We start from the raw sequence: 18,175 nt of genomic DNA, 5'->3' as shown, positions 1-18,175 counted from the left end.
ACAAAAGTTAGTTTTAAAAATAAACTGGTGTTATAAACATGCATATAATTTTAATATATCAGTATTTAATAAACAATTGAGTATTAGCATAGCAATATCGTATCTCTCTTCTGAGAATATGTACACATGGTCTTTGCTGCAGAAGATCTATTACAGTTCAAGCCTACACAATGCAGGGACAAGGCAAGATATGGAATTGTCTTCTGCAAAGTGGATAGTCCCTATGCATAGTCAGGAACCAATGAAGAAGAGCAGATAAATTGTATATTCCTCAGACATTACAAAACCCAACATCTTTGAAAGACAGAAGCCACTATAAATTTCTTAAGTTCTCAGAACCCCTACTGAAAACTGATGCAGACAACAAAGCAGTCTGCAATTTGCAGCTTTCTAGTTTGGGGTCTTGAAGGAATATTCGTTTGGGTGGAGTTTTTTCCTATTTTAATACTAATATTTTTAATAGTTGAACCAGTTTATTATTCTCAGAACAGAGGAGATTAAGCATTAACCAAGACACTACACATAGTTAAGAAAATCCCAAAATTTACACATACATAGTTTTACCTCTGTGTTTCCAGACAAAGTGATCTGTCTGTGTAAGACACAATTTCATAACCAGTGAAGTCTTGGCACTCACGGACTTCCTAAATGAGGCCACAATTGGACGAGGTAAATTAGGAATTGCTGACTAGTACCCTGATACACATAGGATAGTAAATGCAAATTCCCAGTGATTCTCTCTGAAAAATCTGTCAACCTTCAAAAGAACAAGTAGTTGCCTGTAGGTTGCACTTGTCTGGGGATATCTAGTGTCAGAGATCTGAAATTTTACAGATAATCTCTAAGGTGGCCATAGTTGCTGTGCCCCCCAGCAAAATCTGCAATAGTTGGTATTTCTTTCCTAATCATAGAATGGTTTGGGTTGGAAGGGACCTTTGAAGATCATCTAGTCCAACCCCCTTGCCATAGGCAGGGACATCAATACACTCATATTCAACAACCATTAAGGCTGCATTATCTTCCCCCTAGAAAAGTTTTTAAGGACTGTGGTGTGGTTTACAAACTAGCATGAAGTGATGCCAAATCAAATATATATGAAATCTCTGTCATTGGAACTTCATTTTTTTACTTGTACATTTCATATGTAAATGAAACATATTGAGTACTATGATATATATTTATACATAAATTAATAAAGTCCTGAAAGGAGTAAACCAGTATCACCACTTCTAATCATATAACATGATACAGTGTCAAAATTACACTGTACTAAGCATTTTGATAACAGGAAGCAAATTACCTTTTTTGGTCCTTATAGCTTTGTAGCTACTTCACCTACAGACCATCAGTAGTGATCAGCATTTCTCTTGAGCAGAAGGTTGGACTAGATGCCTACTGACATCCCTTCCCACCTGAATTATTCCATGATTCTTAGAAACATGCACACACTTCCCAACTAGTTAACTACATACCCTATTCAAAGTATTACTTACTTTAGCTCTTAATTTGGCCTCACGGAGACTCTTTGAGAATTATTAGTATACCCGGATTTCAAAAGCTTTCCGCAATCATCTTCATGATCAAGTTCTTAACTATCCTTCCAGTTAGGAAGCTTTCGTAACTTTTAAGCAAACTTCTTTTGTTACCAGCAAAGCCAATTATTCCATCTCCTACCTTAGCTACATAGAAAACAAATGCTCCGATGCCTTCTTTATCATAAGTTAATAACAAAAGAACACTTATGTCCTCCTCATGTTCCTCTTTGCTAAACTAAATACACCCAAATGCTTTTTTTTCAGTTTGGAAGTGTTACATGTTACTGTTATCTGGATTCTCACCAGTCAGTCTACATATTTTCTGCAGTAATTCAGACAAAACTTCACTTAAAACCTTATCAGCACCAAGGAAACAGTAGATAATTACCATCTTTATAATACATAGAAGGTCCACTAAAAGAAATATTTTTTTTATCTCCAACAGAATGTTGTAACATCCTGTAAAGCTAAATAACCTGTAAACATGCAAATCTAAGCTAGTATGAGATCCTAGATTATCAAACACATTTAATGCCAGAGCACTGTAGAGCTAGCCAGGACTTAAAGACCATTTTCTGGAATTCTGCCTAGCCATTCACTCCTTACTTTCATTATCTGCACACATCAGTTCCCTTTCCTATGTGTAGTACTTCATGGTAGTCTTCAAAATTTTCATCTTCTAGATCTTAAATTTTGAATAATGATTGATTTTTGATCCTCCTCTGCAAAGTACCTGTAACAATTACCTTCATATTGTTTTCATAAGTATACTTCTTTTTTGTTGCCTTGTGCATTAAAAATACAGAGAATATAACCAGACAGATTCTTGTAAAATCATACCTAAGAAGTAAATGCACCCAACTAGAGAGAGAACCTTTAGCATGTTCCTTCTGAACATGTTTCTCAACAAATTGTACTTTTAACTCAATAATTTCATCTATGCTGTATTTCTCTAGGTGGCTGATGCATGCTTAAATGTTTACTTTAGACTAGGGAAGAGATATAACTTACTCTCTATGAATATTTAAGTTATAGGTAGTGCATTCAACACACGAGAACCATAGTGAAAGAATTCTTCTGAAACATGGCAGACTAAGGGTCATTATTTTAAAGAATGTAGAAGTTAACATATTGTATATTTTCGCTTGTGTAAAAAGATAAAGAAGCTGAGAGAAGACAAAGAGTACATACAAACTTCCAAATAATTCTTTTCTCATAAGGACTATTACATACATGTGCACTCTCCACAGATTTTGCAGTGACCTCCCAGAGGGCACATGAAAAAAAATAACAACAATAAGTAAGGGGAAGGGAATTAGGATTAGAATCGATTATAAATTAACACTCAGGAAATTATAGATGTCTTCTTGTATATACCCTATATAAAAGCTGAAAGAGTGAAAATGTAAGGAAAAATAGAAGAAAAAGGGAACTGATGAAACTGGGTAACAACAGAAAAGAATCAGATGAGAAAATTTATGTAAAACAGAAAATATAACTGTACTAAAACAGATTAAAATGTGACAGTCTTAGAAGTGTAAAATGACAACACTACTATGATGACAGTGATATGGTCCTTCCATAACCTTATTTAGTTTGGGGTTTTTTTATTATTATTATTCTCTCAACATGGAATCTTCTGAAAGTTTAAATGCAAACCAGTCTCAAGATGGCTGTACACAGATTAGCTGTATTGTTCAAACCATCAACTAATGCTAAGAATTATGGGAGAAAAAAAAAGAAAACAAAAAATTAACTGCAGAAAAAAACATCAAAACAAAGTATTTAAGTAGCATCATAAAATCAAATTAAAACCTCAGTGTAATGCTCAACATGGACATTTCAAAACTCACTTTACATAGGGAGCTGAGATTATATCCAAAGGTCTGTGCATTTCGAGAACCTGCATTCATGTAGTTTCCCATTAACAATACTAGTTCCAAAAGCTTGCTAAAGCTTTTACTCTTCTTTATCTCTTCACAGGCAGCACTGACAGCCATGATGTCAGGTTTGATGTTGTTCACCTGCTCCTCAAACTGAAGCTTAAAAAGAATAGCACTGAGCCGTGGCCGTAGTCTCTTCACGTTGCTCATCTGATTGAAAAGAAAATAGGAGATTTCCTTTAAAATTCATGGTACACTTTGGCACTGTACAAATGCATACAATCTGAAATGATTTATTGGTGTGACAGGCTTGAAGAAGCAATATATCTGCTATAACTGATAGCAAATGAACGAATGAATGAGAGACACTTGGGTAAGCAACTGAAATCCCATCTTGTGGTTAATACGAACTGCCCCCATCCTTCCCAATAACTAGTATGTGTAAGCAATAAAAGATAAAGTGTCATCATATATCACATCTGTCAACTCATATACCAAATCCTGTAAAACTAATCCAAGTTTATGACCCAGTAGTTGCAAAGTAATAAAAGTAGTTCGCAGATTTTGTGTAACTCGGGATGTACCAAAACAAGGTAAATCTCATTTTCTGGTGCAAATATTTAAAAGCTGATTTCAATAAAAGCTTAGTATAAACTTGCAGGAACATAACAGTTTTGAAAAAAATCTCAGCTATGAAACACTTAATATAGCATATGTTAATATATACCAGTATTCATACCATATACTCCTGTATACTAACCTCACACAGTTAATTAAGTAAAGCAGAAGGCTCTGAGGAAGCTACAGTAGCTTCTGTAGATCATGTGCAAAAGACCTGGCTTTTTCTGTGGTTTACTGGTCACATATTTTCAACAGAAGTTTCAATCTTCCCATATAGCTTAGGTCACTGAATTCCCAACCCAGAGTTACTTTGCACATTATTTACTATCTCGAAACAACCAGACTCCAGATTTTATTGCTTCTTTAAATCAAGGAACATCGAACGCATATTAATGCAATAAATTAAATTCCTCCATCTCTCAAGCTTCCAATGTACTACTCATGCTTCCAACTCTATCACAGTGTCCTGGTTTCAGCTGGGATAGAGTTAATTGTCTTCCTAGTAGCTGGTACAGTGCTGTGGTTTTGAGTTCAGTATGAGAAGAATGTTGATAACACACTCATGTTTTCGGTGGTTGCTAAGTAGTGTTTAGTCTGAAGTCAAGGATTTTTCAGCTTCTGATGCCCAGTCAGCAAGAAGGCTGGAGGGGCACAAGAAGTTGGGAGGGGACACAGCCAGGGCAGCTGACCCCAACTGGCCAATGGGGTATTCCATACCATGTGATGTCATGCCCAGTATATAAACTGGGGGGAGTGGGCCTGGGGGGGATTGCTGCTCGGGAACTAACTGGGCGTCTATTGGTGGGTGGTGAGCAATTGCATTGTGCATTATTTGTATATTACAATCCTTTTACTATTACTGTTGTAATTTTATTAGTGTTATTATTATCATTATTAGTTTCTTCCTTTCTGTTCTACTAAACCCTTCTTATCTCAACCCACGAGTTTTACTTCTTTTCCCGATTCTCTCCCCCATCCCACTGGGTCGGGGGGGAAGTGAGTGAGCAGCTGTGTGGTGCTTAGTTGCTGGCTGGGGTTAAACCACGACACACAGAAATCTTCAAACATTTTTTAAGTTTGGCATCACGTACAATCCCCGAAGCTTTCTGTTTTTCATTCTTGTTCCTTTTCTTCCTACCAGGCATTACATGTTCCTTGCTTTTTCCTTCTTCCACAGCAGAAATCATGGGTTTTTTTCCTCCCTGCTCTGGTTCTGTTTGCACTTGAGAAACAGTAGTCTCAAATTCTGCCATGAGCTTCTTCCCTCCTTTTTCCCTATCTTTGTTTTCTCACCAATATGATGAATTCTGTAAGACCTTCTTCCCCATCCTTGTATTTTTCCTTCTCAGGGCAAGGTTCAAGCCAATAATGCCTTGACAACTCCTGAAATCCTAAACTAGGCTTGGTTTTGTTTATTTAAAATAAAAAAACACGTTATGGTTTCCAGCTATCAGTACTTCTCAATGCAAGAAAAGCAGCAATAATATTGGCACTTCTCCTACAAAGTAATAGGTTTCATGTAGTGGCTATAAAAGTTTGCCTTTAAATTGGAAATAGCCCCCTCCAATCCACAGCAATACCTAAGGTTTTACAGAATATTTCTCAACACGTATCTAGCCTATCAATGCGAAAATCGCTGACAGTGCAACGTTCACAAGTCATTTGGTGCCAATTATCCCACAATAGACTCAGTGAAAAGGATAATGGTGACACTCTTCATCCATTTCAGTGTAAAGTCAAACAAGTTACCTTTAACTGATACTGAAGGCTGTCTAATCCAAAGGGTTTGATACAGAAGCAGAAGAGGGTGGAATTTACAGTCTATTTTATTGGTTTTACTGTGACAGCAGTAGAAAATAAAATCAGGTAGAGTTAACATTTTATGCTACTAAGCCACTTCTGCAATGCCTGCCTAGCAGTGCAACCACCTGATGATATCCCACTGAAGTAAATAAACCGTTTGGATTTTAGTTCAGGTAAGAAATCTTCAAGTAAAATAAGCAATCCTTTCCACTAACACTTTAGTTTTCATCACAGAGCAGAGCACACAAACAGATGAAACTAGGTTGAAAAATCAACTCCACTGCTGAGCTTTAGTCCACAGACTGCCTGCAGACTGGTCCTAAAGTAAAACATTTAACATGTATACAGTTTGAATGTTAGCTCAGCATCAACTGTAGGCAGACATTCTGTACTCATCATATACTAAATAGCATCCAATAGTGTGGTAAAACTCTTACTTAAGAACGGGTAAGCAAGGATAATGGGGTTTGAATTTAAATAGGGCATTTCACAGGGAAATAGAAACAGAAATACCTAAAATCCACCTAAAATGAACATAGTGCTCTTACTACTTTACACCTAATTTAAGAATAAATACCTAAAAGAATATTAAGGAACTAGATAGAGGCAAGTGCCACAAAGTCATTCTCCCAGCTCCATCAGGAAGAATCTAGTATTAACTCCTTTTCCTCAAACTCCTCACTCACTAGATTTATATAGGTACTACTACTTTTCAGCATAATGAGAATATTATTCTTAATTTTAAGTTTTGCTCTCTGTTCAGCCAGGAAGAATTTGAGACTAGACTAGAAAATCCACAAAACTCCATTGAAATTATCCAGACTTTTAATATTTGTCCCTACTCAGGGTGCAATAGAGACGATCATTAATATTAAACCACAGGAACTAACAAAATAAAGTGTAATTAAGTTGCATTGATTTTAAATGGTACCAAACTCAAGATACTACAGAACCAGCAGATGATGTATCATTTAGTGACTCTTGGCTTCTCAGGCTGATTCTTGAAACTGAAATAATCGGGTACTTTAGATCACAAAGATGTGTTGCACAAACATGAGCAAGCACACATGCATAAAAGATGCAAAGTTTTTATCAGAACCAGTTGAACTACAACAAACTAAAAAGTTCTGTACATAAGTCTTAAGGATGGATGCAGAAATATGTCATCTAAAAAGTCAGAAACAGAAGCACATGCCAGAAACACAACAGAAATGCCATTGGGTGCTTGTTTTTTTTACTGTTTTTTAAACACTCTGAAATCCATAGTTCATGTACAAGGCATGTTGTTGGTACTATTTGTTTGCTTGTTTGCTAAGTCAATAACTGAGAAGGGAGGAGATGGAGAGTTCCCTTAGCAATATGTGGCTTTCTTTGTGACATGTAGTCTACAAATATATTCAAACTGTAAAATCCATACACGTCATCACAAGAGAAGCTAAGAATTTGTGTTGCAATGTTGAGAGGCTTATGTTCATTCCCTATACTTTTTTATACTCAGCATATAAGTCTACTTATGTCCTTACAGTGGAATCCTGAAAACAGATAATCCAAATAACTAAAAAGGGAAGTTGAAGTAGAAAGCTAAAGAATGAGCAGACTACATGTCAGAGAACTCAGTGTATAGGTAACAAATTGTGCTATTTTTCACGTAATAGTCCACAAGAACATTCTCACTATGTGCAAGTCCAAATGGGAACTGACAACTGAGTTGAGCTATCCAGTAGCAGCTCGCATAGTCCTTTATCCAACAGCAAAGAGAGTTTTTTCTCTCAAATACAGCATAAATCAGAAGGCACCTGCAAGAGTGTGCCATGTGGTAAATGTGTACTTTCACTGTCTGCTTTGTTGATGCCAAGTAAAGGAACACGTCTCAGAAGTTACCCTGACATTAAATTTTGATCACTGAATGGGATTCATTCTTACCACAAGCTCATAGAGAAAAACACTGCAAGTGTTCCAGTTTCACAATACACCTTCCTTAAAGGATCAACAGTGCTGAGGCTGTCAGACCACCTGAAAGTGTTCCCATCCAAAAATTAAAATATCAGTTATAGCCAAGCAGACTAAAAGAGTAAACTGGAAGAGCATCCCCTGTGGAAAACGTATGGTTTTCATCACTGCGGCATCAGTGAACTCTACAGACTCCATAGGTATAAAGTGTGAATTTCTAACACTTATCTTTAGACTCAGGCACTTGAAAAGCAGAAAAAAAAAAATCCAAATAATGAAGAACTGATACCTTAACAGACTTTTTTATATTTAAAGAAGAAAAAAGAACACCCTGCTCAATTTGAAAGGGGCAGTCAACATGCCCAAACCTTAGGGAAGACCAGCAGCATTCTGGAAAGACCAAACATTAATTCAGCGTAAAGGAAGTCAATCCACGATAATGGAACAGTATTTTTGTTCAGATGTTTTTATGGCTATGTGGAAATACTACATCTTTCTTCACCTTTGACACAGTCTTTTTCCCAAATAAATGATAATAAAGTCAAGAACTGACAGCTCAAAATTAAAATAATTTATGAGAAATCAGAAGTCTTTATATTTACAATGTCGATATGTGTGCATGCAAACAATTGAACTGATGACTTTTCAGCGTTACTAGCACTGATAGAGGGAACATCCTGCTACTCTGTTTCTCCAGCTTGAATTATAACCAGCTTGTATTTGCACCACTGACTTGATTTCTTGTAAATCCAAGATTCTCCTAAGACATTCAGGTTAGAACAGAAGGGAGTGTACTGTAAGTGACACAGGGACAACACCTATCAGTTACCTCCTAGCTGCACACAGGTAGCCTTCTCTTGTCTTGTGGATGACAGTGCACTGATATACAGTGCAGAAAATCCCTGGTACTGTTTTTGATGGCATTATGTTCAACAAAGATGGACCAGCAAGGCCAGTCTGAAGATCTCAGAAATGGGGGGATTCCTTTTGAGTACTCCAGAAGTCACCTGTCTCATGAAATACATCTAAATTGCCAATGGGGGCTACAACACAGTTGTCAAAATAAGCTGAGTTTACGGTCTTCATGCTGAAATTCAGATAGGCATATTCTACTATAAAAAGAAAGAGGTGACTTTTTTTGTCTTATCCAAAAAATACAATTAGATTTACTGACATCTTGATCAGAATGGAACGTAGAGACAGCTTTTGTTTCTCCAAGTTAAACTTAGACAATGGTATTTTCCTAAACAGGAATCATCCAAGAGTGGGAGGGTCTGAGTTTCCCAAATTCTTCTATTTTTGAGAGATCTATCAGAAGTCAGGTGTTTTGTTTTTTTTTAAGGTACATATGGAGCAGATGCCACTAAACTGAAAACCTTTACTCATGGGAAACCAAGTCAAGAGTTTAATATAGGTAAAAATCCTCTGTAAAACCTCTAATTAGCCAGACAGCAAACAAATAAATTCATACCAGAAGTCAAAAGCAGAAGTCATTGAGGAATTGAAAAATAGAGTAATATAATATCAAACCAAATGGAGAAAAGTTTCTAAAAGTAAAACAGACCTAGCTGTATTCTAGATTGAAAAATCTGATCACCTTAGCTCTAAAATAAATGCCTCGTCATCTCTCTGGCTAATTCCAGGAACCCACCTCCTAATGAAAAGTAAGTCTACAATATTACTCTGAGTCTTCCAACATACAGGCCATGAAGGTGCAGACAGATGATTAAGGTCTGGATGGGAATGTCTGAAAACCACGACAGCAGGCTTCGTACTTTCCATCAGGCTGAACAACCATAACTCCAACAAAAAAGTGGAATTTGATGCTTTGTAATTATTTAAGCAATACACAGTGGTAACAGACCACAGTAGCAGCTGATTGTGATGTCTTGGATGTGACAGACACGACCCATTTCAAAAAAGCTCAGATGTCTAGCACATTCATATTTAGTATAGTCTTCTCTACTGACCCAACAAAGTGTCCAAGTTAATTTCCTAAGCAGGAAGGTATGCATCTATGATGACAGTACTGGTAAGGAAAAAAGCATTCCACTATAGATCTTCTGTGGTCCTGTCAACAGGGAATTCAATAATGGCTGTAGAATTTTTATCCGTATGGTTATTTAGTGTACTTGGAACCACAGATAATCTATGGCAAAAACAGTCTGACATGAAGCGTCACATAAGTGAATGCTGTGGAAGACAGCTTGCATAGATTGGAGAAAGTTCCCCAGTTCTACAAAATGATCACAGGGAAAGTAAATGCTAATGCACTTGGGCTCCATAAGAGCTCCACTGAGCTCTAAAGTCTGAAGCTGGAATAGGTGAAATACCTGCATAGTAATTTCAAGCTCCAGGGATCTAAGAGGTACTGACTAGACTCAAGATTCTTTCAGCGCAGCTGCCCTACTTCAGCCAGTTATTTGGATGCCTTGCTCAATTTAGGTGGCTAAATTCCAAGAAACCCTTGCAGCTGCTGAGAGTCAAAATGGCACAATCATGTATTATCATGGTCCTTACTCAAAACAGAAGTGTTTTTCTTAAGATGTTCACATCACAACATGAACATTAGAGGATTGCTTACATTTCTAGTGAAGCAAAAGCATCAAATCAGATTCAGGACAGGCTCTTGAGACATTTAGTGGAATCTGCAAAGCGAATGGCTGGAGGCAAAAGATGAGGACCCTTCAGACAAACAACCTTACTGATCTGAAGTTGTAGAGATATCTGCCAAGAAAAAAACTGAAAGAGATAGCCTATGTGTGTGCTAGAAGAAACAACAACAAACCAAATTCCAGCCATCTGAATTAACATCAGACAACAATAAGACAATTTTTTTTAACCTATTCTTTAGATTAGCTACCCAAAACAGTTTTACCAGAACTTAAGAGAGAGAGGAGTGAGACCTGCTGGTACTGAATCTTTTACAGGAATGTTCCTCTATTATTCAGCATCACAATCTTTCAGTGATACAGAGGAAATAATATAATCCAATCCAATCCAATCACAATTGCAAACACTCAGATCAGTGCAGATCATGATGGCCACTTTCAGAAGATATTTCTGGAGCCTGGTTCTCCATCCTATCCAGGTTCAAGGTTTGAAAGAGACCAACATTACAGAAGTTAAGGATGTTCTCCCTCTAAACAGCATAAATAACCTGACTGCAATTTGCCATAAGGATTTTTTAAACGGTCACAGATAGCAGATAATAGAAAGTTAACCTTTAGCAACACTCCTGGAAAGGCTGGAATTACTGAGAGAGAACAGTGACAAGGCAGAGCAGCAGATACACATGACTTCTAGAAGACAACAGAAGAAGGTAAGGTTTACAGAATGAAATTAACACAAGCAAAATATCTCACAGCACAGTCTCACCTCACCACTTCAGGATTTTAAACAAACTGAAACGTCCCTAGGCATGGCTGCGCCAAAGCATCAAGTATTAGGAAAGGCAGAGTACAACTCTGCAGATACAGTGATAGTATGATATTTTCCAGACAACAGTGAAAAACATTAATACATTCTGAGTTATCCTCAATGAGGACATACAGGTGAAACCATCAGCTGAATATGGAATTGATCATTTTAAGTGTCTGCTGAATTATTTAAGACAAACTAGCCTTCATCAGGCCTCACTCTAATCTTCAATTTACTCTAGTGAAATCTTTTCCTTTGGTATGAACTCATTAAAAACACATCCATCAACGAAGAAGCTGTGAAGCCACGTGAGGATTGCTTGCCAAATTCTATTTGGGTTAGCTATCAGTGTATTTCACAAGGTCTGGGCATTAATTATTTCTGAAACAATATTTCATAACTCTCTCAATTTTATCTTTGAGTAAATAAAAGTGATCAAGGAAAAATCTGGCTTTTTTTTTTTCACTCCCAGACAATATGGGAACATATTTCCAAATATCTCAAGTTTTAAGAAAAGAAATAAAGCAAGAGCTATCAATCACATGTGACTCTTGAGATGCTCTTCTCAGGTGTGAGACTCCTAGCACAGTTGCCTACACCTGAGGTCAAATGTCCACTAATAACATCCTGACAAGTATTAGCAACTTCTTACATCAAAAGTGTTTATAAAGAATGTCAAAATTATGATTTCTTAAATGGAATTGCCCTTACGGATTTAAAACCATATTAATAAACATATCCAGGACTAATTCACACCACTAAGGATTACAGGCACTGATGAGTCTACATGCTTACTACTGGACACAGCTCCCTCCATGCAGCATAACCAAATCAGAACTACTTCTGGGAATGGTTCCTGGTGCAATAGGCAGTTAACATACATTGGCATGGATAGGCCTGAAGCCTTAGCATTGTTGTGTGGGCAAGAGAGGGGGGAGAGGTGGATGTGTGCTGCTGGGGAACTGGTGGGGAACTACAGTTACAGAACATTCTTAGCTGGAGCAGCAAGAAAACCTAACCTCTAATAACAACATGCAACTATATTTTGAGTATTCTGGCACTCATCTATATAAACTGCATCCCAAAGTAACTTGGGGAGGGTGGGAGCAAAGATCCGGAGCCACCTGATATGGGACCAAACATTGCCATGCACCTCTGTGCCTCCGAAAACGCTGTGCGATGTCAGGCCTGAGAGATGCAGGGATGCCTGCTAGACACTCAAGTTCTGAACAGCTGGAACATGCATGTACCCAGCTCCCCTGTGATATGCTGCTCTGTCTTCCCCATGGTGAAAAAGGCAAGATGTGCTTTGTAACCATTAGAACTTGCCTTAATGAACCCATCTGCCTCTCTTATTCTTCAGTCCTGAACTATCTGACCAGATGCCCAGCTCTTGAGATCTCTTGCTATCTCCCAGCCTGTGCCCAGAAATTGGGAAAGTGCAATTCTGCACAGGCCAAAAGCATACCCGTCTCTATTCTAACTTAGCACTATGGACAATTAAGATTCAAAGTCCAAAAGCATTCTCCAGTGCTTTTTAGTTGATTAGTACAGACACAGCCTTAAAATACCATCTAGTGTTTTATAATCCCCACAACTGCTAAAAATAGTGGGATACAAAGTGGTTCAGAAAGTTACTTTCAAAATACTGCATAATATCCAAAACTGTCCTGGTTTCTGCTGGGATAGAGTTAATTGTCTTCCTAGTAGCTGGTATAGTGTTGCTTTGGGTTCAGTATGAAAATAATGTTGATAACACACTGATGTTTTCAGTGGTTGCTAAGTAGTGTTTAGACTAAAGTCAAGGATTTTTCAGCTTCTCATGCCCAGCCAGCGAGAAAGCTGGAGGGGCACAAGAAGTTGGGAGGGGACACAGCCAGGGCAGCTGACCCAAACTGGCCAAAGGGGTATTCCAGACCATGGGATGTCATGCCCAGTATATAAACTGGGGGGAGTGGGCCTGAGGGGGTGGAAATCGCTGCTCGGGAACTAACTGGGCATCGGTCAGCAAGTGGTGAGCAATTGCATTGTGCATCACTTGTTTTGTATATTCCAATTATTTTATTATTATTGTCATTTTATTAGTGTTATCATTATCATTATTAGTTTCTTCCTTTCTGTTCTATTAAACTGTTCTTATCTCAACCCACAAGTATTACTTTTTTTTTCCCAATTCTCTCCCCCATCCCAGTGGGATGGGGGGGAAGTGAGTGAGCAGCTGCGTGGTGCTTAGTTGCTGGCTGGGGTTAAACCACAACAAAAAACAATATAAAAATTGATGAGAACTGAAGTTGGATGGTTTTGGTCCCTACTATTCCCTGAATTATTTTAGTACAAAAAAAAGGAAAGGCCACCAAGGACATGAAGGACAGCATATGCAAAATAACACTTACAGATCAAAAAGAATAAAGGATTTCAGACCTCATACAAAATGTAAAAGCTATGTGGATTCTCTGAATCATCACCTGCAACAAGCTATCTTAATCAACATTACTTTGCTTCCTCTCAAATACAAATATATTGAAGAGTAAGAAAAAACCCAAATCCATCCAACATTTGCCTCAAGTATTTTCAGCATAAAACAGCAATGCAGATGAAGTCAGTAAACCTCTGTCATTCCAGAATCTCTTTTTCTGAATTTAAAATTATAACTTGTGTGAACCAAACCAGAGAGAAGCTTAACTAGAAAAATGGGATATCATTCTGTGTTACCAATTCTTTACCATTAATCCACTAATAAAACCCACCTCACCAGTGTTCCTAAAATAGTTTTCACTCTCATTAAGCAACCTATACTAGGCAAAAACTGTTTAGTAAAAAGAGGTACCCAGCAAAAAAGGAAATTATTCAAAAGTCAGTCACAACAGAGCAACATAACAAGAGGATGGTTACTGTCATCTGAATTATGATGTTTCCGACACAAAGAAAGCATAGTGTATCCACTCCCCCCCCAAAGTATTGTTTGAAATGTAAATTATGTCAACTTATCTGAAATATTTAAGTTGTATATTTATCACTCACATAGTCTTTCAAACACCGTATTTACTACACAAATAAAAAGAAGAGTTGTCTGTCAACAAGTTCTTTTTCAAGCGCATGTTTTTTGCTGAACAGGTTTTACAAGTGAGTAAAACGTGTTCAACGTCTTCTTTTCCATAGTGGCGCTTCCTGTCTGCAGGATAAACAGTCACAAAAGCCCTTTTTACTCGGGCTACATTATGAGGTCGATGTGATTTCTTCCTGCTGTACTTTTCTTTAACAGAAATATTAAGGTTGATACAAATAGAAATGTGTGCATGTAAGCAGCAGAAGACACAGCACCACAAGGGTCAACAGAATGAGCTGTATTTCTTCTCAGCATTCCCAGCAGGTTGCAGGGGCAAGTTGAATATGAGTCAACAGTGTGCCCTGGCAGCCAAAAGGGCCAACCGTGCCCTGGGGTGCATCAAGGACAGCATAGCTAGCCGGTCGAGGGAGGTGGTTGTCCCACTCCACACTGCACTGGTGCGGCCCCACCTCAAGTACTGTGTGCAACTTGGGACACCTCAATACAAGAAGGACATCAAACTATTAGAGGGTGTCCAGAGGAGGGTGACCAAGATGGTAAAAGGTCTTGAGGGCAACACTTTTGAGGAGCAGCTGAGGTCACTTGGTCTGTTCAGCTTAGAGAAGAGAAGGCTAAGGGGTGACCTCATCGCAGTCAACAACTTCCTCACGAGGGTCAGCAGAGATGGAGGTGCTGATCTCCTCTCTCTGGTGACCAGCGACAGCACATGAGGAAAGGGAATGAAGCTACATCAGGGGAAGTTCAGGTTGGACATGAGGAAAAGGTTCTTCACTGAGAGGGTGGTTGGTCACTGGAACAGGCTCCCACGGGAAGTGGTCATGGCACCATGCCTCTCAGAGTTCAAGGAGCATCTGGATAACACCCTTAGGCATATGATCTAGTTTTAGGTAGTCTTGCGAGGAGCAAGGAGTTGGACTCGATGATCCTTATGGGTCCCTTCTGACTCAAGATATTCTATAATTATTCCTTTTCTTATCAGTCCACCAGTAAACTGTAAGCATGTATTTTAAACATAGATTCCAGAAGTTAGGAGATTCTGAGGTAAAGACAACCTCATGGCAACTGATGACTTCTTATCATATAAAAGATCTGTCCAAAAAAGCTTGCTGTCACCAATCAAGAACGACCACAGAGGCATAATATGGTGTTGAGAGAGTCCCTTATCCTCTGTGCTGCACATCAGCGATCCTGGCCAGACTGCTCAGACACACACATGGTGGTGCTCCAAAGGATGGTGGTATGACAGCACAAGTGAATCAAAGCTATAAGAGACTGAGCAGGTAAAAATCAATTTATATCAAGTTTTTCTAAGTAAAAAAACACTTTTCCTTCTCCATAAAATCTCACACAGAGGTTTTTTTCCTGGGGTTTTTTTTCCATTCAAGTCTGAAACTAAAAGCTTTAGGCTACTGTAAACTTCTCTTTTGTATTTATCCTTCAACTTAGAAGAAAGTTCAGAAAGTTTACTTCAAACAAGCAAGCAATAAGGTGCCCTTATCAGTTGCTTCATGACCCTTACAATTTTAATATCTCAGAAAAAAACCTCATGACTCAGATATAATTAATACAAATGAACAACAGAAGATAATCTTTAGTACTTGAATATTTTACATTCAAAAAGCACTGAACAAATGTTGACTCACACATATCTATTATAGCTTTATTAAAAACAATTATAATGAACAATGGTTTATTTTTCAACTCTCCAGCAGCCCTTCAAATAAGCACATATTATTTCTTTTCTCACACACTGTTTCTTAAAAGGGCCTAACCTTACTTGCCTGAAAATACCAGAGTATTATCGGATCACGTTCTCAATTATGCTGTAGTTGCGCAAGTGATCTCCATTACACAACTACATAACTGTAAACCATAACTCAGAATAGCATTTAACTTGGTCTTCTCATTTATTTACAAGATAATCTGTCATTAAAAAAGGTTAATAAAGGTTCTTGTTGAAAAACTACTCTACAAATCACATTTCCCAATAAACCAGCTGATCTAGAAACTTTTAGCTTCTGCTTTCTTCAACATAACTATATTTTTCTTGTATTTTGTCATCCCTAAGTTCTTTTCCCGTAAAGCTGAATTGCACCGCCATGGTCCAAACCCCTGTATTTTACCTGTTCTTTATACTTAAGATTACCCATGGTGGTGTTTTTCCTTTTAAGTTTCTCTCAAGTGAATATCTAAATGAACATTATTTTTTCTGAAGTTATCAGCACCTTCACCTGGCAGCCAAATGGTGGCTTTAGATGGCCTAAGCAAGAGTTAAGAAAAGCAGAGCTGTCCCTAGGTAAGTCAACAGTAGACTCATGCCAGAACACTGTCAGTGCCTGGAGTACAAAGAAAAAACATACTCTAATGGAGTGGAACTGAAGCAATGTTAGATGTTAGCTTAGCTCACATAACCAAAGAAAGGCTCTGTTGCCCCTGGAAAGCCACACAACACCCCGAGACTTGTGCTAAGAGGGAAAAAAACAAACAAACAAAAACCAATCAACCAACCACACAGCTAAAACAGCTATGCGCATTGGTTTCTGTCTCAGCTGTAACTGGACACATGTTGCATGGTCATCAGTGTTCAAGACAGACATCGTGCTACGCCACCCAGACAAAGCCATTTAAGTCAAAAGGAAGCTGAAACTCAAGATGACCAACCAAATAATAGCTAGAACAGGGGACAATATAATTATGTGCAAGTAAATATGAGAAACTGTTCAACTTCTGGCAGGAAATTGTCCAGGATTTCATAAAACTATGAGAGAAAACAGAGGCAGTGAAGCTGTCAGGGCTTCAGCAAAAGGACACAACAACAGGGCTGATAAATACACTCAAGGCTAGTAGCCCTTAGTGTTTGGAAGAAGCGACTGAGAATTTCATACAGACAGGACCACTACTTTGTAGAATGCAGTTTTGAAAGAGACCAACCTTCAAAAATTTTACACAATCAAGATAAGGAACTTGAACCGGCTAGAGAGGAATGATGAGAAGGAACTTGAAAAAACAACAAAAAAAAAAAGTAAGAAAAAAAAGAAGTAGAATTTTTTTTTACATGAGGAAGATAGAAGGACAAAAACCAGCAGTGAGCTCATCATCAACAGTGGAATACAAAGAAAAGATAAACCATCAATGTTATAACAGGAATGAAGATAAGTAAAAACATAGCTAAACTTATATTTGGATAAGAGACATTGGATATATTGATACAGCAGAGTGAATGTATAAATGACAGCTAGGATGTATTCTGAAGAATATGCAATGGATTGAGTTTTGAAGTAAAAAATTCAGAGAGAAAGAAGTTACTGCAAGCACGAATGAAGATAACAGTACATGGACAAGTGTTTCTACTTGTAAAAAAATTAAGGAGATAAATATTCGGCAAAGACAGGCAAACTAAGTGCCAAACTGTTTGCATTAAGAAGAAAACAAGAGTTAAAAAATTTAAATCTGGCTGACAACAAAATCTGGGATCATCAAAAAAGTGAAGATGACAAATGTAAAACAACTGCTATGTGATTCAACGGACATAAGCGCCTAATATTAGGTGTTTTGGAAAAATACTGCAGATGGTTAAAGCATGAGACTTGTCCTACAGAAAATTTCCTCCTCAATCTTTGTCATACAAACAAAAGAATTACCTTATACTGCTCTAATAGTGCAGGAAATTCTTTATACACATGCCCAATCCTCTTTTACAAACCTTTTGCAAAAAAAGATATATAGCATAGTTCAGAACAAAAAGTGGAGTCAGGTAAGTATTAGTTTTGTAGTTAACATACAATTGCCCATGCCTGATTTAGAAATGCCAAACAAAAAAATGTGAGGTTAAAAAAGTCTTTATTTGTAAAAATGATTTCCAAAGTCTGGTTATTTATTTCAGAAATATGAATTGT

General features: G+C 37.7%; 1 protein-coding gene across 5 annotated transcripts in view; it reads right to left on the bottom strand.

Annotated features, from left to right (window-relative positions):
• DIAPH3 (diaphanous related formin 3) overlaps positions 1-18,175 on the bottom strand; it is a 238,535-nt gene that overhangs the window by 103,308 nt on the left and 117,052 nt on the right. For all 5 annotated transcript variants that reach the window (XM_069802607.1, XM_069802608.1, XM_069802603.1 and 2 more), the window contains one exon: positions 3,389-3,628. In XM_069802607.1, coding sequence (XP_069658708.1) covers positions 3,389-3,628 — 240 coding nt within the window. The remainder of the gene's footprint in view (positions 1-3,388; positions 3,629-18,175) is intronic.

This window comes from Haliaeetus albicilla, chromosome 15, assembly GCF_947461875.1.
Source record: "Haliaeetus albicilla chromosome 15, bHalAlb1.1, whole genome shotgun sequence".
Classification (NCBI taxonomy): Eukaryota; Metazoa; Chordata; class Aves; order Accipitriformes; family Accipitridae; genus Haliaeetus; species Haliaeetus albicilla.
Note: the sequence above shows the minus strand (reverse complement) of the source record. Positions and strands in the feature narration are given on the sequence as shown.